This window comes from Arvicanthis niloticus, chromosome 12 (assembly GCF_011762505.2).
Source record: "Arvicanthis niloticus isolate mArvNil1 chromosome 12, mArvNil1.pat.X, whole genome shotgun sequence".
In the NCBI taxonomy this organism is placed as follows: Eukaryota; Metazoa; Chordata; class Mammalia; order Rodentia; family Muridae; genus Arvicanthis; species Arvicanthis niloticus.
Window position 1 is genome coordinate 7,878,345 of NC_047669.1, and position 26,538 is coordinate 7,904,882.

The 26,538-nt window shown below is 51.7% G+C and overlaps 3 protein-coding genes across 5 annotated transcripts in view; 2 read left to right on the plus strand and 1 right to left on the minus strand.

Moving 5' to 3' along the window:
* The first annotated feature begins 635 nt into the window (after nt 1-635).
* Fam131a (family with sequence similarity 131 member A) lies at nt 636-7,857 on the plus strand. 3 transcript variants are annotated; one of them, XM_034515165.2, is made up of 6 exons: nt 636-697; nt 1,622-1,764; nt 4,021-4,114; nt 4,367-4,549; nt 4,752-4,868; nt 6,212-6,819. In XM_034515165.2, the coding sequence occupies exons 3-6, from the start codon at nt 4,045-4,047 to the stop codon at nt 6,670-6,672; spliced, it is 831 nt and encodes a 276-aa protein (XP_034371056.1). In that variant the 5' UTR covers nt 636-697; nt 1,622-1,764; nt 4,021-4,044; the 3' UTR covers nt 6,673-6,819. The 3 variants fall into 3 exon arrangements, with proteins under 3 accessions (XP_034371056.1, XP_076798815.1, XP_034371057.1); XM_076942700.1 differs by lacking the exon at nt 636-697 and adding an exon at nt 847-1,045; XM_034515166.1 differs by lacking the exons at nt 636-697; nt 1,622-1,764 and adding an exon at nt 2,042-2,226 and having other exon boundaries at nt 6,212-7,857.
* On the minus strand, nt 7,777-21,002 carry Clcn2 (chloride voltage-gated channel 2). Its single transcript, XM_034515163.2, has 24 exons — nt 20,742-21,002; nt 18,457-18,613; nt 18,168-18,299; nt 17,717-17,845; nt 17,501-17,634; nt 17,319-17,396; nt 17,159-17,237; nt 16,903-17,028; nt 16,733-16,817; nt 16,528-16,629; nt 15,319-15,403; nt 15,032-15,187; nt 14,658-14,727; nt 14,335-14,445; nt 13,891-14,104; nt 13,436-13,569; nt 13,099-13,271; nt 12,877-12,991; nt 12,640-12,713; nt 12,373-12,432; nt 12,221-12,259; nt 11,970-12,074; nt 8,366-8,452; nt 7,777-8,245 (listed from the first exon to the last, which is right to left on the minus strand). Exons 1-24 carry the CDS (start codon nt 20,823-20,825, stop codon nt 8,051-8,053), a joined length of 2,724 nt encoding a protein of 907 aa, XP_034371054.1. The 5' UTR covers nt 20,826-21,002; the 3' UTR covers nt 7,777-8,050.
* Nucleotides 21,003-22,630: 1,628 nt separating this feature from the next.
* Polr2h (RNA polymerase II, I and III subunit H) overlaps nt 22,631-26,538 on the plus strand; it is a 4,858-nt gene continuing 950 nt past the window's right edge. The window contains exons 1-4 of the mRNA XM_034515242.2: nt 22,631-22,833; nt 23,665-23,748; nt 23,832-23,925; nt 25,398-25,481. Coding sequence (XP_034371133.1) covers nt 22,761-22,833; nt 23,665-23,748; nt 23,832-23,925; nt 25,398-25,481 — 335 coding nt within the window. The 5' untranslated portion in view covers nt 22,631-22,760. The remainder of the gene's footprint in view (nt 22,834-23,664; nt 23,749-23,831; nt 23,926-25,397; nt 25,482-26,538) is intronic.

The window sequence follows — 26,538 nt, forward strand, 5'->3', positions numbered from 1 at the left end:
AACCAGCTGGTTGATTAAAGGATCTGAAGCCCAAGGTGGAGCATCTGTGAGCAAATTGATAATCTCTCACGCTCACAGATAATTTTATTAACGCCTCCCCCCCCCCCCAAAAAAAAAAAAACAAAACAAATCACGGTTACTCAGAGCAGAAAAAATCCTGAGACAGGACACCATCAGGTCTTCCTATAGCAGCTGAGCCCTGCTCAGGCCTTGGTTTCCATGAAAACGTGTGGAGGGCAATGGTGAGGGGTGATTTAGCTCTGGGTCAGCCAGCCTACCTCCTATGTCAAGGAATGAGTTTGGAATGGGTCCTAGGATTTCCAAGCTGGTGGTCAATCACAAAGCATTAGTATGGTTGATATTTGAGGTGTTTTACAAGTATACTCTGGCTGAAATTCATACTTCGATTGAATTCTGGGATTTGTAGTCCCAGAAATAACCCCGTGGGTTATGAATTTGAGAAGTAGCGGGGCGCTCTGACTCTCCTGGTCTGCATGGAGTTCTGGAAGTCATCCCTTCCTGTAGTCAGGGAAGAGTTTAACTGACCTCGGGTCTGGCCTTGAGAGCCCTGATAAGGTAACAGCTAGGAATCAAGGCATAGCCAGTAAATAACCTGTCTTCTTTCTGGTTGGTAGCATTTCTGGGGACCTCCAACTGGCTGAGGCCCAGGGACAGAGACGCCTGCTCCAGCTAAAAGGTTAGTTGTGATGTACATGGCCAGTTGGCACTGTGTAAGCTAAGGACGAGCCTCAGCTCCACAAGCCAGAGAACTTGGCGAGGTCCCTGGCACTCCCACTTCCTCAAAGCTATGAGACAGGAGTGTTCTCCTTATGTGACTAGGCACAAGTTCCAAGTGGGGAGGGGACTGGCTCAGCATCCGGAGCCAAAACAAGAATAGAGCTGGGAGCTGCGCCTGAAGCAGTTCAGGCGTTGGTTCTCTGCATCAACACAGCCAACATGCCTATGATTTCTGTGCTGGGCAAAATGTTTCTGTGGCAGCGCGAAGGGCCTGGAGGACGATGGACTTGTCAGACAAGTCGCAGAGGTGAGAGCAGAGATCATGGATGTGATCTGGGAAACGATGGGAAACTGAGGAGAAAGGAACGCCAGACCTGGAGAGGAAAATCGCTCTGCTTTAGATGTTGGGAAACAGACTGAAAGGGGGAGACTCAGGTTGGGGCCCATTAGGTAATGGCTTACAAGGGTGAAACTTAGGACAATCATGGGTTTGTTGGAAATCAATAGAATGAGAGACCGGTTGAGATTGGTGAGAGGAAAGCATCACGGGGAGAAGGAGAGTGGGAGAGGAGAGCATTGTTGGTGGGCAAATTTCGTGTACTTTCCAAGGGTTGAGAAGCTGGGAGAAGAGTTCAGGATTTACCTACCCATGTTTGGGTTACACCTTACGTTCTGATGGCAAGATAGTTGTAGAGCAAGGGATACCACAAAAGGGTCCCCACAGTCAGCTGTGGGATAGGGGGTTTCAGGAGGGTATGTGCGTGGTCTCAGATTGTCTGTGAGATGGGGGAGGGGTAAAAAATGACACGGCAACACGGTGAAAATGGCAGTGTTGGTAAATGTGGGGAATGCCGATGAACACCTTTCCCCTCCGACTCCTCAGTGGCTTCGGAGCCTGCCTGGGCTGTGGAGTGGATCGAACTCCCTCGAGGTCTCTCTCTGTCCTCCCTGGGATCTGCTCGGACTCTCCGAGGCTGGAGCCGGTCCCCGCGTCCTTCTTCCGTGGACAGCCAGGACTTGCCAGAGGTGCTGCTCCTTTTCTGTGCATATTTGGCGGGGGGTGGTGGTGGGGGGTGGCGTTCACATTGAGGGTTCGTGTGACCCCTTCCCGTTCCTGCCTCACCATCCTGCTTCGGGCTCTCTTTTTCCTGCTAGCGGAGGCGCTATCCGGCAGGCCGCCCCCGCGCCGGTCTGCTCTGCTCGGCGTGGTGCCAGTGGGCTGGCTTGCTAGCGCCTTCGGTGCTGACGTCAGCGCATCCTAGGCCGTATCCCGGGAGACCCTGTTGCATGGTGATGGGTTGCCAGGGAGATATACACCTTTTCTCTGGGCCAGGGCCGCAGCTGCGCGGAGCGTCGCCAGACATGGATGGCCCCGGCTAGGGGAAGAGGGGAGGGAGGGAGAGCGGGCCAGGAAGCACCCGCCAGGTTCTCCTTCCCACAGTCCTGGCCAGAGGCTATCGGCGCCAATCTGGAGGCCCTGTCAGTCAGGTACTGAAGGAGAGGGACAGAGGATGGGCCTGAGGTCAAGGGGCAGGTGGAGGCCGCTTGTGCCAGGTGGAACCAACCATGATGGAGGAGAATTAGGTGATGCTGGGAAGGGGGTGTGTACCTCAGTTACATTCTGCATAGGAAAACATTCGCTGGGGCTTATCAAAGGAGCATTAAGTCAGGTACAGGATAGAGTTAGGAGCCCATATGGCTTTAACTCTGACCCTGTCATCTCCTGCTCCCTCTGGAGTACAAGGCAATACAGAGCATAGGAGGGGCCACGCTTGAGAGTGGAGCTTCCATATTTACGGAAGCTGTGCCTTTTATACCTTGTCTTATTCACTTGGCCCATACATTAACTTATTACCAGGCATTGTTTAAATACTGGGCTGCACCAGTGATTATCAAAAACTGAATTCCTCAAAGAGGCAACGACCAACGAAGGAAAACCATGTTTACAATATTTACACCTGGCAAGTAGGCTCCATTAATGGTTCGTTGATAGAATATAGTGATTCATTGGAGACTCTAGTGAGAGGACAGACCACTATTTGAGAAGCAGGAAGGCCTCTCTGAGGGGGTGATATTTCAGTCACAACTGGAAAGAAGAGAAGGCCAGCCATGGGAAGTGATAGAGCGTGAAAGAACAGAAAAGATTGTATGTACAGACTTCCTGGCTGAGAAAGTACAGGAGGTTAGGGACCAATGACCTATGCTAACCTGGGGAGGGGTACAGGGAGGCTTAAGGAAAGCAGTGTAGGGAACAGTGTCAGGGAAGGCTTCCACGCATGAACAGGGGGGCGTCTTTGTTGTCAGAGATATGTTTGTTTTGAGACAGGCTGCCCTCAGTTTCCTGGTAGCCAAAGATGACCTTAAACTTCTGATCCTCCCAGGTATTAGCATCATATGCCAGTTGTCACAAGCTTGGTTTCTGTGGTGCTAGGGACCAAGCAGTGCTTTCTTGAGTGGTAGGCAAGCACTATACCAACTGAGCTCCTCTCCCTGGCACCCTTGTAGATTTTAGGATCAGATATGTACAGACAAAGCCTAAGGCAGAGTTGATGGTGATCCTGAGAAATGGAGAATGGTTATGGATAAACAGGAAGTTAGGAAACAAACCCAGATGTGAGGAAGGCAATGTATTGCCTTGGCTTTGGTCATGCTGAGTATGTGGCTCTGGCAGGCAGTCTTGAAAGCACTGGACACATATCCAAAGACAGATGGAGGAGAGGAGGAAACCTTAACATGGCTACCTTAGCGTCTCCCTTCTTCCCTTCCTTCCCTGTCTTAGTTTTGTTTTTCTTTTTCAAGGACAGGGTTTTTCTGTGTAGCCCTGGCTGTCCTGGAACTCACTCTGTAGACCAGGCTGGCCTCAAACTCACAGAGATCCACCTGCCTCTGCCTCCTGAGTGTTGGGATTAAAGGTGTGCGCCACCCCATCAGGCCCATCCTTTCTTCAGAGGCTCTGCTCCAGGATTCTCCGTGTCTTCATTTGTCTCCTTCCCTGCTGGGAGCTGAGAAAGTGGAGGGAGGCTCAACTCTTGTTCTCTTGGACCTGAGTCTCCATTGCTCCCTGGGAAGATAGTTTGTGGCTAAGAAGCTTTCTGCTTCTTAGCCCTTTCTGCATGCCAGTGGCCACGGTGCCATTATCCCACATATAGGGCATATATGACATGGCATCCTAGCATTCTTCCAGCTCCCAGCTCCCAACGGGGCCTTGGCTCACGCAGGAGCATGTTGGAAAGAAGGTTGTTTCTGTCAGGGGACACTGACCTTCTGATGGTGTTACTCAAGGTGAATGTTGGAGACACAGTCGCAATGCTGCCCAAGTCCCGGAGAGCTCTAACCATCCAGGAGATCGCTGCGCTGGCCAGATCGTCCCTGCATGGTACATACCCCCATGTCTGTTCCTCTGCCCACTTTGTCCTTCCTTCCTTCTTTTCCTCATGTCTTGTGGGACTGATTACTGTGGGAATATTTTCTGTGGGCATTTTTGGAGATTTCTTTTTGCAAATCAATCCTAGCCCTTCCTCCTCCTACCTGAAGGACATGGAGAAACTTTGTAGCTCTCTTCACCGACTTCCATACTGGCTATTTCCTTGCCTTTGCCCTCAACCCAACTTCTCTCTCCCACCTCCAGGTATTTCCCAGGTAGTGAAGGATCACGTGACCAAGCCCACAGCCATGGCCCAGGGCCGTGTGGCTCACCTTATCGAATGGAAGGGCTGGAGCAAGCCTAGTGACTCACCAGCTGCTCTGGAATCAGCCTTTTCCTCCTATTCAGACCTCAGTGAGGGCGAACAAGAGGCTCGCTTTGCAGCAGGTAGGTAGCAGGAAGGGAATTAGCCCTACAGATTTGTCGTCAGGCTGCTGCCTCTGATTTCACTGGATCTGGCATTGGGGCTAGAGTTCTTCATACACCTCTCTCTGCCTAGAGACCTCAGGGACATCTGCGGTCTGCAAAGCAAGCCCTAGTCTTAGCTTAGCTCCTGTGTATGTCAGTGAGCGCTGTCTCTCTCTAATAGGAGTGGCCGAGCAGTTTGCTATTGCAGAAGCCAAGCTCCGGGCATGGTCTTCAGTAGATGGTGATGACTCCACTGACGACTCTTATGACGAGGACTTTACTGGAGGAATTGACACAGGTGAGGAGCCTTTAGTGCTGTCACTGGAGTGAGCTTGCCTGGTAGGTGTGATTCACTCTGAGCCTCCCAGAGCAACTTAAGTCTTCCAGACCGGAGGAAAGAGACTATCCAGGCTGACCTTGACACCCCAGGACAAAGATCACCAGCTACTCCCAGGTGGGGAAACAGCACTTGGAAATGGAGCAGCTCTTTTCTATAGGTGCTGAGCCTGCTCTCTTTCTATGTAGTGAGCCTTGCAGTTCTCAGAATCAAGAAGAAACAAGCCCAGGGAATTTGGTGCTTCTTCCTTACTGTATAGTACGGTCTTGTTTCCAGAAGAATCTGGGGTACCCTTGCCTTACCTCTTCAAGGGGGCTTCGATTGCCTGTGCCTGGACAGATGATCAGTACCCAGCACCTCACAGGGCAGAGATCCCAAGCAAACAGGAAGGCATGCTGGGCCTGGACTCCACAGGATGCTGGCTCCAGCTCAACATCTTTGTATTCCAGCCTGTGGGTCTTGCTTTGGGCCAGTACTTGCAGAAAGGGACCCTGGGGGCCTTGCAGCTGTGCTCAGCTCCTCTTTCATCTCCCATTCCTTGGACTGCGAGGCCAGCTTTCCCTGCACAGCTTCTGGCCTCACAGGACCCCTGTTCTCCCCTCCTCCCCCATCCCTGACTCTTTGCCTTTGAAGATCACCTACTAGTTCCTACTCCTCTGGCTAATTAACAAGGTTTTCAAGGCCAAACCTGCATTTAAAGCAGGGACAGAGCTGCTGTTGTGGTCCAGAGGGGACTGAGTTACTGAGTTGAATGCTTAAGGCCAAGGAGGAAACCATAAGTATTTTATGATTTTTTTTTTGGTCTTTATTTTGTTTTGGAGAAAGGGTCTTACTATAGCTCAGGCTACTTAGTATAGAGCCCAGGCTAACTTTGAACATTTATTGAAAGTCTGTGTATAATCTTTGAGCAAATTTTTAAAAAATGCATGGCTTTTTCTGGTGGGCACAGCCCCATGGTTAGGATTTCCTGCTTAGTGGTCAGAGCAAGGGCAATTTAGCCTTTGCTGCTTTGAGGAATGAGCAACCTGCATGGTTGCATAGTGGTCTTGCATTGATTGCTTGCCTCCTCTTGATCTAATACTATAAAGTAGATATTATTCTAATTCATCATGAAAGGAACCGAAGTATCAAAAATTAAGACTCATTCAGGTTACCCAGTTTCTACTGACTCCCCTGTTAGCCCCTGTCCCCACAGCTATGAGGGTAGAAGGGATGGGGTGGTGTCTGTGACTATATGGTTTCCACATTGACCTACTGAAATGGGGCCAGCAAAGCTGTTTTTTTTTTTTTTTTTTCCTTCACAGACATGGCTGGGCCTCTGGGGTCCCGCCTCCAGGACCTCTTCACAGGCCGTCGATTCTCCCGGCCTGTGCGCCAGGGCTCTGTGGAGCCAGAGAGCGACTGTTCACAGACCGTGTCCCCAGATACCCTGTGCTCTAGTCTGTGCAGCCTGGAGGATGGATTACTGGGCTCCCCAGCCAGGATGACCTCCCAGATGTTGGGTGAAGAGTTGCTCCTCGCCAGACTGCCCCCCAGCCGGGAAAGTGCCTTCCGCAGCCTGGGCCCTTTGGAGGCCCAGGACTCCCTTTACAACTCACCGCTCTCAGAATCCTGCCTTTCCCCTACCGAGGAGGAGCCGGATTCTTGCAAGGACTGCCAGCTGCTCTGCCCACTGCCCACAGGCAGCTGGGAAAGACAGCAGCAAGTCTCTGATGTGGCCTCTTCTGGGGTCGTATCCTTAGATGAGGATGAGGTGGGTCAGTGATCCAGACGTGCCCAGTGGTGGCATGTTTCCCTGGGCTGCTGCCTGGGGCACAGCCTCTGTGGCCAAATGTGGGCTCTGAAGCTTTAGAGGGCTTCTGGGAGCACTCACTTCTCCATTGTGTGTTTTGCATGAAAGTGTTTGGAGAGGAGGCAGGGGCCAGGCTAGGGGCGCATGTCCTGCTTCCACTCTTGGGGTTTGCCGGGGCTTGCCCGGGGCCCCTGGGGCATGGCTACAGCTGTGGCAGACAGTGACGTTCATGTTTCTTGAATCCAAAATGCCACATTTCCTCCTGGGATGTGAACCTGAGAGGGTTGTGACTGGGCTGGGCTGGTGGAAATGGAGGAAGCCTGGCCACACACCCTCCACCCTCCCCAGTGCCCCTCTCCTCTGCTTTTCTCTTCACCCGAGTCCGTGTGCAGTGTGTGACTGAACCACCTCCACCTGTGGGGCTGGCTCCTGCCCTCCTAGAGTCTACAGATTGAGCCACCCCCTAAGGGTCTCCTTGCCCAGCTGGGTTCTGCTCTGCTTCACCCCTCCGTTGTCTCTAAACCTTTTTTTCCCCTAAAGACAGGGGGTTTCTGGTCTGTTCTTTGAGCCGATCTTCTTTGGGAGGCACTGGAAATGAAAGAGTGTGCCCTTGCCCCCTTTCACTGTCCCTCCCCCCCACCCCCCAGCCCTGGCCCTTCCCCAGCATGGCAAGGCTGTGTGGGCACATGCAGAGTCTCAGTAGGGCGGAACTGGAAGAAGAACTGGAAGAAGGTCGGGCTCTGCTTGTTACAGAGCTGGGAGGGCCTTGTCCTTTCATAGAGGACCACAAGGGGGCCACCCGGGTAGCCAGATTTGTGCCAATGAACGGACAGTCATGAAGGAGTAGCTGTCCTTGGGGGAGGAAAGAGGGTAGTACTTTTCTTGGCTGAAGGCTGTAGCCACAGTGATAGGGGCCCCTGTCCCAGGCAGGGTGTTGCTGATTAGTCAGTGGAGGCCTCTGGCAGATCCGATATTACGAGGACACTGGGGTTGGTAGGTGGCTGCAGAATGAATCTCAGAGGCTTGGGCAATAGGTAAGAGGATCCAAGGTGAAAATATGAGCCAACAGCACAAGTGTTCTATACATGAGTGGCTAATTAGGTGTTTATTCTATTTATTGTTTTATTAAATTAATATAAAAATCTTTGTAAATTTCTATATACATCTTGTCATTGGAGGCTCCAGTATAAACCCATTTTTAGTTCTGCCCTTTTCTCAAAGATGGGGTGGGGCCACAGAACCCCACCTCATCCCCCAGCATTTGCTGATCCCCCACTGTTAGGGTGGCCTTGGGTCCCAGCTTCTGGTCACTGCTGCTTGCAGAAGGAATACAGGCCATCCAGTAAAGGGTTCACTGGCACTTGTCATCACTATCGGAGGGGGTACCCTCTCGTGGGAGGCCATGGCGGGATCTTGGCCCCCAGAGCGCATGCACCTCAGTGGTCTCTGTGTCACTGCTGCTGGTAGCACTGTCCCGGAAACTGGCGAGGGGTGGCCTGACTTTTACACCCTGTGCTGTAACAGAGCCTTCAATGGCCTTCCGGAGCTGGAAAGGTAAGAGTCAGATGTATGCCTCTACTCAGACTCCCCCTGCATGTCCCCCTGGGGAGCCAGACAGCTCTGATGCTATTAGGAAGTGTAAGTGGCTTTGGCCCTGTCACCTCACCTCCTTTAGGGTGACAATCCCAATGAGTCTGCCAATGCTGGTGACATAAGCGTGGTCCACTCCCAGCAGTGAGAAGATGGTGTGAGTCTGTAGAACAGGAAGCAGAAACACTGGGCTTGGTATCTCAGAATCACAAGCTAAAGGGGGTCTAGGGCAAACTGGGGTGTGACAGTGGGAGGGGCCGCTGGAGGGACATTTGAGCTCTGAGAATGTATGTTCCTGTCTCGAGGCTGCTTGTATCATGCTTTCCCAAGCCATCAGATGTGACCACCAGGCTTCAGACGTTATCAACAGTTTCCATTTGCAGACTTGAAAACAGCTCTTGGCATTTCCTGGAATTGGTTATCTACTGTTTGGGGTACATTTACGAGCCTCTTGGCATAACAGGTGATTCAAGATGGGACCTTGACTCTTATATCTTACATACTTTGTTATACTAACTTATGGAAAGGACAAGACACAGCACACTTAAACCAGAGTCTCAGTGCTGGTTCTGGGGACTGAAGCCAGGGTGTCATATATACTGGGTAAGGCTCCTACCCACTTAAGCCCAGGCAAACCTTGAGTTTATGATGGTGCTTTTGCCTCAGCCTCCTAAGTACTGGATTATAGGTGTGTGCCACTACACCCATCTTAGAAATTCAGTCTTTGAAGTCAATGTTTCTTCAATACCTGTCATTGTCGTGTAGTTAGCAATCTCCTGTTATATAAGGAATCCTACATGCTACAAATTTAGCCTTAATTTCCTTGTCTTCCTCTGGGGGAAACATCTTTCCTATAAGATCTAGCTTAAGGTCATGTAATCCCCCTCTGCCCCGCTGAAGGAGCTATTAAACAGTTCCGTTTTCTGTTCATTCCTAATCATAGTGACTTAGCAGGCAATGTGCTTTTATAGGTCTGTGTACAGCTTGTGCCCGGCAGTCACCACACTAGTCACTGCTCCACTTCTGCTGTTCTGCCCGGCTCTGCCTCACTATGCTGTGGACTAGGAATGGAAGGAGTTTTCTTACTTTCTGCCTCTCACTGGGCTCTGCCATTCCAGGGCTTTTCCAAACCTGAGTGGTGCAGGCTTGCCATTCTGTTGTGCCTAGCTCCCAGGCTTTGGAGGGAAGGTCTCACATAGCAGGGTGGTCTTGAACTTGCTCTATAGCTCATGGATGCCTTTGACCATCTGATCCTCTACCTCTTGAGTGTCGGACTACAGGCATACAGCCATCATACTCAGTTTATGCCATTCCAACTTACATAGGGAAACCCAGAATGGCTAATCTACTTGTTAACTTCTACAGCCAGGCAAGAGAGGATTTGGGTTCAGCCAGTCTTGCTGCGTCACCTTGGGCTCTTTGGCCTCCTCATCTCTCCCCACTGTAGCTCATGCTACTGTGAGGTTCCTAAAGTCTCCTGTGTTCTCACCCGCCTGAACCTAAAACGGATTACTGCTCACTGCTTTCTTAGTAAGTAGATTCTAACTTAGAGTTGAATCTGTAGAATTCTGATCTTTTATGTTATCATTCTAGTCCTCTGTACTTCTGTTAGTTGTTCCTTGGAGGCTTCTTCCCTTCCTGTGGTAGTTTAAGTTTATAACAAACACCTACTTTGTTCTTTTCCATTTTAATTTAATTGAATACCAGGGAGCCCACTGGTGGGTGGGCCCACATTATGTGGGCCTGGGAACTGAACTGACAGGGAGAAGGACAACAGAGCCTTCTGAAAGAATTCTGAGGGCCTTGCCAGGAGAGCTGGGTCCTTGGGCCTGCTGACTCTGAGAGACTGATGTAGGCAAATGACATTCTTACTGCAAGACACAGGATTTTAGGTTAGATTGTCTCTGGGTCCAGGCCCAGCGTGGCTACTCCCTGGATGTGTGACTCTTGGCAATTTAATTCCTTTATACAATTTTACAATTTCCTCTTATATAATAATTGGAATGTCACACCAGGCGGTGTGGCACATGGCTTTAATCCCGGCATTTGGGAGTCAGAGACAGGTGGATCTCTGAGTTCTTTCATGCTGTGCTAATTACTTATGGTGGCTGACCATTTGTGAAGATTATAGACTGTGAGAGTAGCATTACTGGTCTACAGAGTGAGTTCCAGGACAGCCAGGGCTACAGAGAAACCCTGTCTCAAAAAAAAAAAAAAAAAAAATGTCATAACATTGGAATGTCACATTACCCATCAGCTAGCATGGCTGTGAGAGCTAACTTACACACATGAAGACCTTAGCACAGTGCCTGGCACTTAGCAAGCACTCAAAGCATGTCATCACAACCATTACGTATGACACAATCAAGGGGATCATAGCAGGGCATGATGGTACGTGCCTGTAGTCTCCTGAGAGACCAGGGCAGACACGGTTCGAGGCCTGCTTGTGATATATGAGATCCTGTCTCTAAAAAAGAAAGAAGATGGCTGATGACTGGGAAGACCTGAGGTCTCAGGAGGCCAGGCTCTGAGTGCAGCTTGCTGTACCTTCTTACCCATTTCCTCCTCCATCCTAGTGCTGCAGCTCCTCATTTGATCGGAGGTCTCTATCTGAAAGTCTCTACAAGCTCCTTTTGCTGTTTTTGCTTTGTTTGGTTTTTGTTTCGTTTTTTTTAAGACATGGTTTCTCTGAGTAGCCCTGACTGTTCTTGAAATTGCTCTGTAGACCAGGCTGGCCTTGAACTCAAGAGAGCTCCCACTGCCTCTCCTGGGATTAAAGACATGGGCTACCCAGCTGTTTTGTTTGTCTTTTGTCTCCTTCCAGTCATGGCCTCTGCTTGTATGTGTGTGTTATGCTGACTTTAGAGCAACAGTTTGTGTCTTTGCCAGCCACCCGTGGTGAAGCCTTGGGACCACAGACCCTATTACCTGTCACTCTCGTCTGTGCCTACCAATGGAGGCTTACACATTAAATCTGTTAAGTATGGGATTAAAATACCCCTTGGCTTTGGCTGGCAGCTCGCATTCCCTGCCTTTACATGGCAGCTTTCAGGTACCCAGTGGTGCCAGCCACCCCAGCTTTGGGAGCCCATGCCTTCTGTCTCCATCAATTTGTACATATTCAAATGTATCCATCTGTCTCCATCAATTTGTACATATTCCTCTTCCTCTTGCCCTGTCTGCTGAGCTATCTTCCTGATCTACCAGTTTTCCCTAGAATTGCTTGTTAGTCTCTCTGGGGTCTGACATTCCAAGCTCCCCACTGGTATCTCATCTTTGTTTATCTCTTCACTGCAGTGGCCTCATCCCTCTTGACTGTTTGTTAGCTTGTTTATTAGATTCTCTTATCTGGCCTGTTTTCAACCCCTCCCCTCTTTTTTTTCCAGAGTGGGTGTGTATCATCAGCCTTGTTGGGCTCTGGCAGCCTCCTGCCTAGCTATGACCCTGGCCTGGCCTTCTGGCTTCCATCCAGTTCAAGCTGTGTCTTTGTTGCTGCTTTGGTCCAGAATTCCATGGGGTAACTCTGAGCAGAGGAAAAATGATGCTTGGCTCACAGACTTCCATGGCTGAAAGCAGTATGTTTTACAAGCAGCATCGAGTGTACTGTCTCCTACTCTTTCTGACCACATTGGTCTGAGCCCAGACGTAGGTAGGACTATCAGATCCCTACCCTATCCTACCTTGTGCAAAGAAGTCCGCTCCACTAGCTGGAAGGGAGCGGGGTCGATTTTGCAGTCACTGAAGTTGACTGGTTCATCTAGTTGCTGTTCTTCCCACTCTAAGATCTGAGGAGAAGAGATTGAGGATTAGAGAGAGAGAACCCAGAACTCCACTCTCACCTCCAGCCTTCCTCCCTGTGGTTCTTCCTGTTAGTTAGCCAGGATGATAACACACCCAGGAAGAACCATTCTAGACACGAATGGCATCTTACCTCCTCAGGACTCATCTCCCCTTCCAGGTCTGAGTCACTCTAGGAGGAAGACAGGAAGGTGGATGTACCCCTGGATCTGGGAGGTTTGTCCCACTAGGCCCCAGCCCTCCCTGCCTGGTGCTTCTGAGCTGCAGGGGGAGGGTCACACGTACCGCCAGGGAGATTCGGACCCGCTTCAGCTTGCGCTTGTCACAGGATTCCGACTTTTCCAACTTTGTCAGAGCCAAAGCAGAGAGGAGTTGAGGTTATAGGGAGAGGGGACGGAAGGATGGGATGGAGCCCAGGACAGGGCACACTGCAGGGGCAGAGCTAACAGGACAGCAGGAAGCAGGCAGAGTGGAAGAGTCATTGTAGGGTTAACTGGGAGAATCAGAAAGGGAGCTGGGCAGGCAGGAGAGGGGAGAATCTGGGCTACTCACATCTGCTGTTGCCTCCAGAGGTGGACTGCCACAGAAGAGGTTTCTGAGGGCAATGCCTGCTAATTCCATGTTGCCTATGTTCCAAACCCAAGGTCCAGAGGGGCAAGGTGGGTAGGGGTAAGGTGTAGAAGGCAAGGGGAGAGCCTTTTCCAACTTCTCCTCCCTGTCTACCTGGGTAGCCTCATCTAGCTGCAGTGTGGCTCAGGCTCTGTCTGAGGTAGAGGAGAAAAGGCTCACCTGTGGTACCTTCCTGTAGGCTTGTGGTGTTGCTGGGCCCTCTCTTCAGAGCAGGCTTCAGGGGCTTGGGAGTCTGCCCATGAGCCCCAGAGAAGCCCGAGTCCTCTGTGTTCACCTGTATAGACAGGAAGGGACTGGAAGACTATGGTTCAGGACCTACAGAGCTACAAGCTGACACATAACCCTAAAGTTATGTGTGGCTATGAAGTGTTTTGTCCTCACCTGGAAGCGGATGGATGTCTCAGAGCTAGGGGGGCTCTCCTGATCTGATGGTGGAGACATCTGGGCTTTTCTTAGCTTTTGCATGTGCTGCCGCCTGCGTGCTGGGCTCAGCTGTGCCCCCAGAAGTGCTACCACCTGTGAGCGTTCGATGGAGCCCAGCAGGATCATGGACTCTGGACAGAGGAAGGGAAGGGACTCAGGAGCTGGGAGTGTGAGCTTCCTATTTGCCACCTTCTACACCCAAGCTGGAGCCCTGGACAGAGGCTGCATACCTAAGGAGAAGCCTCATTCTGGGCTCCCTGATACCCATAACACCTGGGACCCCTCTTGGCCTTACCAGGGGACTCCACTAGGGCCAACATACGGCCCTTGGTTCTGTGCAGTGCCAACCGCAGGTCCCGGAAAGTGCAGTTGAGGGCTACATGGGGGACATCCCGTACCATGATGTCTTCTACCCGTACCCGGTACTGCCTGGACATAAAGTTGGGCATTCAGTGTGTACTCAACATGGAAGATTGGCCCAGAGCTACCACCATCCCAGTGTCATGAGGAAGGCTGGAGGACCAGAGGGGACAGGAGTAGAGGGCCTAGGGGCAGTTAGCATTCTCCAACTTCTTGGGTTGGGTCAGTTGAGGCCAACTACAGACTGCCCAGGGTGAGGGCAGCTGTAACGCAGAGCAAAAGAGCTAGGATCTCAGCCTTACTGGTAAGGGGCCTCACTGGAGGTAGGGCTGAAGGGTCCTGGGAGGCCTACCCCTCACTCCCACCCTCTTTGCACTGGGCCCTTCATACTGGTGGCGGCCCCAGCCCAGCTCAGGCAGGTAGGGCAGCTTCTTGATGCGGATGATACTGTCATAGAGGGAGGGCTGCAGGCTCTGGGCAACAGCATTAGCCAGGATGACAGCAATCATGACAGGTAGAATGTGAGCAATCTGGCCCGTGAGCTCGAAGACAATCACTGCTGTGGACACTGTGTGTGTCACTGCTCCTGCAAGCGCAGCCGCCCCTGGAACAGCCATGCTCAGTCTCCTAAGGATGCTCAGTTCCTCAGGATACCTTCCCTTTCCCAGGGCAAGGGTCTCTGGGAGTCCTTCAGGGTGGTCCCATACAATACTTGGGCCTGCCAGCAGGGGGCACCAGAGCCTCACAGTCTGGCTGGGCCAGGGTCTCCAACGCATATGTGATACCCTGGGTTTCATCCCCAGCACCACAAAGCAAATAGAACTGGTTGCTCACCAACCACGGCATAGCCTCCAGGTACAATCCGGTAGGTACTGCTATCCGTGTGAATCCCATCCGGGAACCAGGCGGCCATGCTCTCGCCCACCAGCCGCCCAAACGCTGCTCCTTCAGGGAGGGTTTTAGGAAGAGAAAGAGGTAGTGGGGGAACACTAGGAAGAGAGAGGGTCAGAGGGGTGGGGGAGGGGCCAGTGGGTCATTTAGTAAAGGGGCAGCCCTATGGGAGTTGGGGTTCAGGCTAGAGTTGGGTCAAAACCCACTCCTGGGCAGAGGAGGACTCTACAAGCCATAGCCAGAGGGTATGAAGGGTGCAGACTCACCAATGACAAAGACAGGCATGAAGGCCCCACAGGGCACTGGGATGGTGGTAGCCAGTGCAGACATCCAAAACTGTAGGCAGGATGGGTTCAAAACAGAGGCCTCAGGGAAGCAGACCTTGCTCACCTATCAGGTACATCTTCCCAGACAGCCCAGAATCCCCAGAGGTGAAGAGAAAAGAGAGGACTCCAGAACTCCATAGCTTGGGTTCAGATCCTCACATCTGACCAAGTGCCTTGGCAGTTACTTCTTGTCTTTAAGAATGGGGACAGGAGTCCCTTTCTCATACTATTCTGATCCGTGGGAAGTGCTTGGGCGAGCACCTGCCCTCAGCCTGGTGAACATTAGTGGCATACAGCTGTGGAAGGAGCCTCACCTTCATGAGGATGAAGATGACCAGAGTAAGGAAGACATTGGCACGTGGTGGGCTCCACGCCTGTGACGTGCTGGGTAGTTCCAGATCCTCTACTAGGCCCTGGCGGACCCATGTCCGGTTGTCAAACAGAGTGACTAGGGTCTCTTTCTGCGAGAGCTACAGTGAACGCAGTGCTTCAGGTTTGGGACACGGGACCCCAGGAAGGAGTGAATGGGAACAAGGGATCCCAGTCATGCTGCTGGGGGTGGGGGGTAGGGTATGTGTGCCACAAGTCTGATGGGGGCTACCTGTCCGGCCATGAACTGTCCAAAGCCAGGGGGGAAGGTCAGAGTAGAGATGAGCAGAGTCACCAGTGCTGGGAAGAGCAGCCGTCTAGAGATAGAGGGGTCACAGTATCAGGCAAGCGACCCTCCCCAAAGGCCAGGAGCCCTTACTTACCTTAGGACTTAGATCAAAGTAGAGCCTTGGCTTATATAACAAAGCACAAAGCCTGGAGTAGGTCCTTTTTATTGTGTTTGATGCCACAGCTCCAAGGGTGATGGTGGACTGGGCTTATTATAAGAGCTGGGAGCAGAGGGGTCCTTCCCTAACCCTGTAGGAGGCAGCAGCAGCAGCAGCAGCAGCAGCAGCAGCAGCAGCAGCAGCAGCAGCAGCAGCAAGAGCTAACACATACCTAGCTCTTTCTTGGACAAGTCTGAGCTGTGACCACCTCTGCTCTCAGAAGCCCCAGCTGAAGGGCAAGTGATCTGAGGGCTTAAAGATGCCTCTGCCACAATTTGCCCCTCTGTGGTGACTTGAGGGACAGCAGTGTAAGCTGGGTGCAGTACTTGAGCCTTTGTCCCTTGAACTGGGAGGCAGAGGCGGGTAGATCTTTGAGTTCAGGGCCAGCCTGGGCTACATAGAGAGTTCCAGGCCAGCCAGGGAAAGCAGTGTGGAAGAAGCCAAGATCACTCATAAAGTCGAGCAGAAGTCCTATAGGGAACAGCTCTTGTGTCTCAGATACCTTCACATTCCCAGTTCTCAGGCTCTTAACGGAAAGAGCAATGGTCTGGAGATAACCATCCACTCACACCAGTCATGGGGCAAACGGAGGTATAAACACTATCTGCTATCTGGACTGGGCGTGAACGCCTGAGAAAACCTTGTCTTTTATCCCAAGTGCCCAGCCACTGCCTATGGTTCAGAAGTAAACACTTCCAGGTGGTTTAACAGCATTAGCCTGAAGACACCAGAAGATCTTCCAAGCTTAGCAGCTTTTATGTTTTTATTTGAGAGAGTCATAGTGCCATACTGTAGCCACCGATGGCTTAGAATTTGTTACCATCCTCCTGCTTCAGCCCCTGCAGTGCTGAGGTCATAGGCCTCTGGTACCCCACCTTGCTGAAGCGCCCGATTTTGATGGGGACTGTACTTCAGACCCTCAGTGCCTCCCTCTCTTCCCTTGTGGTCCGTATACAACCCAGAACAGTGTGGAGAAGAGTCTGTGGTCAACATACTTCCTCATGAGGAAGCGGTTGATGGTTTTTTGCTTCCGCATCACCTGGACAATCTTCCGGTTCAGATAGACAAACAGGGCTCCCCCGAAGCCACTAGCAATACTAAGGGAAGAAAGAAGGACAGGTAGAGTGTCCGTGAGAAAGGAGTATATGTCCTTTCATGGAAACCGCCTTCCTGACCTACGCCTTCCCCTTAGCTCCTTACCCAATGACAGCAAAGGCTGGCAGCTCCTGCAGGTCAAAGGGGAAGTCGAGTCGGAACCGAGTTTTGAAGAGAGCTGTGATGGTTTCTAAAGGGGGGAAGAAGTAAGAGGGCAGGTCTAACTTGTGTCCCAGTTAAATAACCTTAGATTCCCCGACCCCTAAGATTCCCACCTTCATCACGGTTCCACACCGCCAAGACCCGAAAGATGAAGGCACTGAAGGTGGCCGCGAAGAAGCCCCGCCAGTAGTTCCTAACAGCGAAGAAGGTGGAGGTGACCTCAATGCTGAATAGGACCCCTGCAGGGGCAGAGGACATCACCCTTGAGGCCAGAGTCTGACCTATGGACTTAACTCCCAGGGGAAGAGAGGCACCGGAGGAGAGAGGCCAGATGTGGGGCTAGGCTGTGCTGACTGGAGCCCTGCCTACCTCCAATTGGTGCAGCAAAGCAGCAGCCCACACCTACTGCGCATGCGGCAGCCAGCATCTCTGTGTTCCGAGACTCGTTCTGGCAAGGGTGGGGACGGAGTGTCAGCTTGGGCTCAGCAGCCTCCCTCCCCTCCCCCAGATCTTAGGGCTTTCCCCTTACCTCATAGATACCCCCAAAGAGGGAGAGAAACTTGCTGAGAAGGGCAGCACACATGCTGGCAATGTGCACAAAGGGTCCCTGGAGGTAGGGGTTGGTAGTGAGTAGAGACGAGACTTTCTGGACCTTCGCCTGGCCTTTTCTTCCAATGGGAGGGACTCCTTCATCCCCCAACCTACAATTACCTCTTTGCCAAGGGGCATCCCACTGCCCAGGGCACAGGTTAGCCCAATGACCTTAGCTACAAAGGTCTTGAGGGTGAGGTATTCTTTCAGCACCACTCCCCGAAGGATGGTTTTCATCTCGGGGATGCCAGACCCTGCAGAGATACATGCCCAGGAGAGTAGTCTGATATACGCCATTTGGGAAGCCTGAGCCTCCCCCAGCTCCTCCTGTCCTACCGACAGCCTGTGGGGCCAGGATCTGGGTGAATCCGGCAGAGAAAGTGATGAGGACCACAGGGTAGGTAACCCAAGCCAGGTACTGGAGTAAGATGTTGGTGTTTAAGCCCCGGGACATCCACTGCTGAGCTGTGGGCAGAAGACAAGCTTGTTGGACTTCCAGTGCACATGCACTCATGCCTTGCCTGCCACTGGGACACCATGATAAGACAACTGTACAGAGCCGGACAGAGGGAAGGGAAGGCTCTCAAAGGCATTCACTGGGACTAAGCCCGTCACAGATAAGACAGTAGTGGAGGGAAGGTAGGAAGGTGTGGCCTGTGCAAGTGGCAGTCATTATTGCCTGGAGATGGGCAGTTAGGCTGGCCAGAGAAAGTGGCCAGTAGCCAAGTTACCTAAACAACTGTGGCATGCAGGAAACAGGTTGGCCCTCCCCAGCCTTTGCCCTCACCCTGTAGACAGACAGCGATGGCATAGTCCATGGCCCAACTGACCAATGCCATGAGGAGCCCCAACAGGACCAGGAAGATCCAGTCTTCACCAACCCTGGACACTAGGAACTTGTGGCAGCGTACAGAACAAACTGGAAGCAAGGAAGGGACGATACGTCCATAAAGAAGCTGGTCCCAAAGTGTTCCTACTCCGTACCTTGTTTCTCCCCATCCCCCATGGGCAGCTCTAGTGGTCTTTGTCTCCCTCAATATAAAACATCCGAGTCCCTGCCCCAATTTGGCTCTTACTGCGACATCTGGCACACCGGCTCTGTCCATACTCTAGAAGCTCTGGGGTAGCCCGGGCAGACGGGGACCCCTTCCAGGGCTCAGGCCCTCCCAGGCGGATCCGAGCAGCTTCCTCTTTGGCAAAGGCCCCGAGTTCCTGCGTGTACCGGCCATACATCTGGAGCAGGGGACAGAACGTGGCATGAGCCTGAGTGGCTGAGGTGGGGAGACTCAACAGAGTTCCTGGGCACTGACCCCGCCCTTTGCTCAGCTCCCACACTGTATACCCCATCTTGAATCCAGTTTATACTCAGGCTCCGAGTGTGGGAACAATGCACATTGCAGACTGCGGGGGCTGTCCTGGCCAGAGTGATGGGGACAAGGTACAGGGACACAACTCTGGGGGTGGCAGAATAATCGGTCCTCTTCTAGCAAGTCAGGGTGGAACGGGAAGGAAGGGTCCAGAGGAGGGAAAAGATGGAAAAACCTAAGGCAGTCTGAAAGCGGGAGGAGGGAAGGTCGGAGAATGAGGGGTGGTCAAGGGCATATGTGCAAAGGAAGAGCCTGGTGGAGCTGAGGGCAGCAGAGCTGGGCCTAGGAGGTCCCAGCCCCAATCCTTATCACATTCCTGCTGGGCCTTTGGCCTGTGACCAACTCAGCTGCACCCTTCCCACCCACCCTAATCCCCTTGTCCTCATTCTCCACTCCCAAACCCCCATTAGCCTGTCAGCCCAGCTGAAATGGAAAGCCTCTTTGGGTGGGTAGGCAGTGCTGGGTGGCCTCAGTCCTACTCTGGAACTACACTTGGGGCCAGTGACAGGTCCGAGGGTCCACCGAGGCTGTGGGTACGAGACTGATGGGAAGGGAGAGTGTTATGGCTGGACCTGCCAAGCTGGGCGTGTGCTGGGGGGGTGGGGAGGAGTAGATTCTGGCTGCCACCCGCGGAGCTTCAGGACACAAAGGGCTCCTGTTGGGGTTGGGGTGGGGGGGGGGAGGGAAAGATAGAGACACAGGGTGAGACACAGAAGAAAGGGAGAAGAGGAACTTCAGAGGAAAGGCAGAAAGGAGAATCAAGGAAAAGCAACACAAAGTGTCCAGAGCAGGGAGGAGGAAGAGTGTAGGGAGAAACACAGCAGGTGGGAGGAGGTGAGGGCAAGACAAAAGGGTAGGAGGAGAAGTGGGAGAGGCCAGAGCAGGGAGCGCTTGACCCTGAGAACTCATTCCACACACACAAGAGATGGAGCAGCTGCTGGTGCAAAAGAGAGAGATACCATTCGGAGGTTAGGTGCCTGGCTTCCATGGCCAAATGCCCCTCTCCTTGACCTGTGGATGGCCAGGATATCGGCCATTTCCAACAAAAGGGCTTGCCTCCACTATCAGCACTGTATTCTCATAGCTACCACCTCGCCCAGTTATCCTGTTTCACACAGTCTCTGGTAATTGGGCACCTCTCTGACTCAGTTACAGCCCCGGCCTTCTCCTACAGAGGTTCCTCCCTGCCACCCTCCCGGGCAAATTCCAGCCTAAGCTGATAAAAAAAAGAGCCATAAGGCCAATTTCTCTCTATAGGGCTTAGTCCCCCCACCTTAGTGACATGAAGGTGAATGTCACTCAGCAATGGTGGCCATGAGTCATCTCAAAGCTCAGGACCCCTGCTTCTTATGAGATCAAGGGACAGACACTTCATGGGCGTTGGTGGTGGTGGTGGGGTACTACCTGGCTAGATCCAGCTGGAACAAAGGTTTCAGTTCTCACACCCATTCTTGCTTCCTGCATCGGCCCTAAGTGACCTTTCCCAACAGGGTCGACTGAAGAGTTCTTGTCAATGCTGGGCTTGCAGCCGTTAGAGGCAAGGGTTGGGTTTGGTTTGATCGCTTGTCTACCCCTTTATGCTCAGCTTAGTACCATGTACATAGTAGGGACCCGGGGAGGGTGTTGAAGGTAGATAGGCATGTGGAGAAAGTTCTATGGTATAGACGGTGCTCAGAAAGAGCACGGGAGTGCTGTAACTTGGGCTCGAGCGCTAAGTGAAGAAGAAAAACCAAATACGTGTATGCAGAAGTGGGTAAGGGGAAGGACACCTGGGCCAAGTACCTGGTGTCACTGTCCTCTGCAGGCCACCAGTCTCAGCCAGAAACCAGCAAGCAGCTTTCCAACACCCCGAACCTACAGCCTGGCGGATCCCGAACCTCAGTTTCCACAGCTGAGGAAGGCTGAGGCCGGGTTAGGGTAGGCCGCCTGTCCTCACACTTTCCAGGGCAACCTGCAGCAGTAGCACGGTAGCGCAACCCTTGGGTTTCACTTACCAGGGTCTGCTCGTACTGCAGCGCTCGAGGCTCCATCCCTTCCCCCGCCGTCGCCGCTGCCGCCGCGGCCGTTGCGGCCGCCATCTCGGTGCACTGTCCTCTTGCTTCCCTTTGCTTCTCGGGCTCCGGCCTTGACTCAGCTCCCGGCCCGCTGAGCCCGCGCCCGCACCCGTCCCGTCCCCCTCAGCCCGGGCGGCCGAGTGCAGAGTGCGACGGGTCCCGGGGCGCGCGCCGCGGGCTCAGCCTCCCGCTAGCGTCCCCTCCTCGGCGGGCGGGCCGAGGGCGGTGCCCTGCTCGCTGCTCCGCCCCTGCCCATCTGCAGGGGCGTCCCGGCCCGACCGGGGTCTGCACTGGGGCCGCCTCCGGGTCTCCGGAGAGGCGGCAGGGGGCGCTTGCAACACGATCTCGCACCCCTTCACCACGGAGGCCCGGGATTGACCCAGCCCCGCGAGGGTGCGGGGCCGGGCGGGGGCGGGTCTGCTGGCACGTGGAAGGGACGGGCTCTCCCGCGGTGGCGGCGTTGTGCGGGAGGGGCAGGAGCTGTGGGGACTCTCGGACGAGGGTAGGGGGCTCCTGAAAAAAGCTGATTCGCGCTCTCCAGGCCAGACCGGACAGAGGCAGCCTCTGCCTCGCACTTTCAGGCGGCCCAGACGCGTCCGGGAGGATGCCCGAGAGCCCGCTCGCTCCCTCGTCGCCTCCCTTTCCCCCGTCTCCTTCCTTTCCTCCGGGTCCCCCCGGGAAGGTGCACCTGGAATGGCTGGGCTGGAAAGAGGGGCGGAGGTGGAGGTGGGAGGGGACGGGAAGGGGTGAGGCCCAAGGGAAGGGAGCTATTGGTGCGGGGGAGGCCGCTCCTGGGAGGCGGCTGTGTGGGGGAGCAGAGGTCGCTCCTCCCAGGCACTGCTTAAGGGGGAATTTGTGTAGCCGCTGACGCCCCGAGGAAACGGCCTCCTGAGGCTCCACGTTGTCTTTCAGGGGCCTCGGAGGGACAAGAAGGAGATGGGGAGGGCACAAAGAGGATGGACAGTGTGAGGTTGGAGCCACTGGAGAGGACACTGTCCAGAAATCGGTGGAGAAAGAATAGTACCAGGATGAAGACTCATTCAGGAAACAGAGGGTGCCCAGTACAGGGGCTGTAATGAGCGGAGGTAGCACCTAGAAAGAAGGTATTGCCAGCTGTCGCCTCCCAGTGAAAGGCCACTGTCGGCTGAAGGCGCACTTCAGTGTCCAGAAGAGGGTGGTATAGTGGGGTGACAGGCAGTACCAAGTTCAATTGGCAGGGCTCAAGGGGATCAGTGTGAGGCTAGTGCCAAGCAGGGCCAAGGGAAGACGGGAGTGGCGAGGAGGTGAAGACCCAGGGGAGGGCACAATGCGGGCTTTCCTGTCCCTCCGAGTGACCTGGCAAATTCCCAAACCGGACGCACCCGGCTCGGGTGATGTCTAGCTGGTCCGAGCCAGCTCAGACCAGCATGGGGGACTTTGGTGACAGTCTGAGGGGCTGGGCACTAGGTCCTAGATGGCCGGTGCTCTGCGGGCGGGGTTCTGCTCCACCTGCCTGCAGCACGGACTGTGCCCTGGGCCGGCACGCGGACTGCAGGGAAGGGCTAGGGCCGGGCTTCTCTGGGCCAAGGATCAAGGTTCCTGGCTGGGTTAGGCCCGCAAGGTTTTCACGCTTCGGGATCCACGGTCTCTAGAGGGCGCCGTAGAGCCGGGCGCTGCGCGGTACCCGCCGGAGGTGGGGCTTAATCTGTCCCCGCCTTGGGCGGAGTCACCGAGCTTTGAGACTCGCCCACAAGGCCCGAGGGGCTCCTAGGTGGCTCTTCCCAGCGGAAGTGAAGAAGCCCCGAGAGGGAGGTAGCGGAAGTGGCTGCGTTACTGTAGCCTGTGCGCATGCGCCCTCTGCTTGGTTGCCGCTTTTGGGGCGGTACTCTGCCCTGTCTTCTTTTCTCCACGTGAGGGGCTGCGCGAATTCCCAGTGGTGGCCGCGCGCTCAGCGCCTCTGCAGCTCTCGTGCCCTTCACGATGGCGGGCATCCTGTTCGAGGATATTTTCGATGTGAAAGACATTGACCCAGAAGGCAAGAAATTTGACCGAGGTAAGGTGTGTAGGGGCGGTATGAGGGAAGAGGCCAACATACCCACCCATCCCAAGTGGTCCACCCCACTCTCTCGGTACCTCCCTCAGGACAGGTTGTTTTTGTTTTTGTTTTTTTCGTGAATGAGAAACTTGAGACAGCTTTTTGTATTATATTTGCGGTGCCTGGTGCCTGAGTAGCCCTTAGCCATGGAGCTGGTATACCCCTGGGAACCTTCCTAACTCCCTACACGGTTATTACGTGCTCTACCGTGCGCCTCGCTCGCACACTGAACTTTATTCTTCTAAAAAGTAGGTAGTGCCTTACCTATTTTGTTACCTGGGGTCTTGCAGCAAGTTACCTGCCTGCCTTCCTAACCCATAATTTTGTATTGGCCTAAGAACTGTTAGCTTTTTTCGAGGCTCTCTGAATTTCATTCAGCTGACTGCTTGGTGTATTTATTTTCCCAACGATCCGGAAGTTGTTTCTTGTTGGTGTCACTTTGCCTGGAGGCAAATGTTTTAAGACAGATGTCAGTTCTCAATACATCCCGTAGATTTCCTCAGCACAGTGTCTCCTACCAGGGAGAAGAAGTCTCTGCATAAATGAGAGTTTAGTCTAAATCATCCAGGCATGTTTAGAGTCTGGAGACTAGCTACTGCCAAAGGATCTTTACCTTTCTTGGAACCCTGTCACAAGCTGAGGTTACTACCTTTTTCCTTCTTGAGAATCTGATTCTGATTGCAGTTGTGTGAGGCTGGTGGGTGTGGGCATGTTAGATGACTCTTGCATTTGACCCCAAGCTGGCATCCCTAGGCTTTGTAATTATGTCTGTCACTCACTCTTCCCCAGTATCCCGGCTGCACTGTGAGAGTGAATCTTTCAAGATGGACCTCATCTTAGATGTAAACATTCAGATTTACCCTGTAGACTTAGGTAAGTATTGAAAACAGGCAATGGCAAGAGGATTTTGGTCTTTGGTGTCCACTCCTTTACGCTGATGTTGCTGCTCTATTCAGGTGACAAGTTCCGGTTGGTTATAGCTAGTACTTTGTATGAAGATGGTACCTTGGATGATGGTGAATACAACCCCACAGATGACAGGCCTTCCAGGTGAAGTAGTAGTAAACAAGTGACTAAGATAAGAACACAGTGTATAGAAAATACAATATGAAGATTATAGATTATGGATATTATACATATATTATGAATAGTTATATATTATAGGAAATTTGATTTCCTGCATATAATATATATTGTATAATATACTATGCATATTATATACCAATGTATAACATAAGCTATATGTTATATGTTAGATATATAATGTACTATATGTAATATGTTATAATATATAATAATATATGTTAATACTACATATAAGTAACTATGATGAGGATATAATGAATGGAAAGTATAATATCTTTTATTTTATATATTATATAATGTTATACATTATATATAATATATAGTATGTTATACATTATATAATGCTACATAAGATATATGTTATATATTATATATGTATTATAAAAAAAGAAAAAAATGTAAGTATATAGAAAAGTCTTTATTTCTAGGGATAAATGATGGTTGTCAGTGGAATCTGAATTACTTTAAAGACATTGCTGTCCCAGCACTTGGGAGGCAGAGGCAGGCGGATTTCTGAGTTCGAGGCCAGCCTGGTCTACAGAGTGAGTTCCAGGACAGCCAGGGCTACACAGAGAAACCCTGTCTTGAAAAAAAACAAAAAAAAAAACCAAAACAAAACAAAAAAAAGACATTGCTGCAGTTAGAATTCTGACAACTAGAACTGAATGTAATGAATGGCATTTGTCTATAATTCCGTGACTCAGGAGATGGATCACAAGTTCAAGAACATCTTTGACTTCACATCAAGTCTGAGGCTAACCTTGGCTACATGAGACCCTGTGTCTAAAAAAATTTGAAAAAAATTCAAATGACTAGTTTTATTGATTACTGAGAGCAGTGATCGTAAGCTTGTGAAGTGCAGCTATTTATTTATTTGTAGCCCTGGTTGACCTGGTTTATGTAGATCAGGCTGGCCTTGAACTGACAGTCACATCTACCTGCTCTGCCTCCTCAGTGCTGGAATTAAGGTTATGTACCACCATTGGTTGTAAGTGTAGCTTTTTCAAGGCTGAGGAAAGCATTATGTAGTTACTTAGATTTTGTGAGGGAGCTTGGTGTGATAGGAAGACTATGAAACAGAAGGTCTGGTGGCCTAGGTCTTGTTTACTAAGTTACTTGTTTAATCCCTGCACTTGCAGAAGCACAAGTGTCTGTCTGTGAGTTTGAGACCAGCCTGGTCTATGTAGCCAGTTAAGATAGCCAGGACTACATAGAGAGACCCCGTCTCAAGGGCTAAAAAGCCACGAATCACTCTGAGTTTTTAGTTCTCAGCCTTCTGTTTCCTCATCAGTAAAATATAGATGTTCATGTCTAGCTCACAGGATTTCTGTGGGAGCTAAGGAAGTTCATGCTTCTCTAGTGCTTCTTATCTGTCTCCATTTTTAAAGTTCCCTTATACTATTACTATGAGGAGTAACCTGGTCTGTTGTTTGTAGGGCTGACCAGTTTGAGTATGTGATGTATGGGAAGGTGTACAGGATCGAAGGGGACGAGACTTCCACTGAAGCAGCCACACGTCTGTAAGTAACACTGTCTAGGAAAACCCTCCCTCCCTGTTCTGAGGTTGGGCCATGCTTCTACTTTTGTGTTGGCCCTTTTATTTTCTAGCATTCCAAACCTAGGTTGGAAGAATTTGTCTTGGGAACAGTTTCTAGTCTGAATGTGGGTCACTTAACGTCACCTGTTGTCAGGATTTCAAGACCCTGTAGTCCAGAGGAGACACTGGTGATCTTGCTTTGTGAGGGACAACAGAGCATCTTCCCAGAGAACCACATGCGGTATTCATGATAATTAGGTCTTTTTTGTTGGTTTTTACTTATTATATATGTGTTGCTTCTCTGTATCCCAACCCTTGGAACCTTGTTTTTTTTTGTTTTGTTTTGTTTTTTTTGTTTTTTTGTTTTGTTTTTCGAGACAGGGTTTCTCTGTGTAGCCCTGGCTGTCCTGGAACTCACTCTGTAGACCAGGCTGGCCTCGAACTCAGAAATCCGCCTGTCTTTGCCTCCCAAGTGCTGGGGTTAAAGGGAACCTTGTTTTCCCTCCTGACTTTTTTTTTTTTTCCTTTACTTTAAAATGTTGTTAAAACAGTATGGTTGTTAGAAACTTGAAGCAGAGAAATAATGAGAAAAAGAACAAAAGTCATCTAGGGAATCTTTTAGATATAAAGTTTGAATAGCTGGTGTGGTGGTAAATACCTTTAATCTCAGCATTTGAGACAAAGGCAGGTGGATTTCTGTGAGTTCCAGGCCAGCCAGGGCTACATAGTGAGACCCTGTGTTTCAAAAACAGAAACAAACAAAAAAGTTTGAGTAGTGCCAGGCGGTGGTGGCGCACGCCTTTAATCCCAGCACTTGGGAGGCAGAGGCAGGCGGATTTCTGAGTTCGAGGCCAGCCTGATCTACAGAGTGAGTTCCAGGACAGCCAGGGCTACACAGAGAAACCCTGTCTCAAAAAACCAAAAAAGAAAAAAGTTTGAGTAGTTTTTTTTTTAAAGTGTTTACTTTTCCCTTAAAGATCCTTTACAATATTTTCTTCTTTTTAAACATAATTGCCCTTGTTAGTTGAAAACTCTGCCCA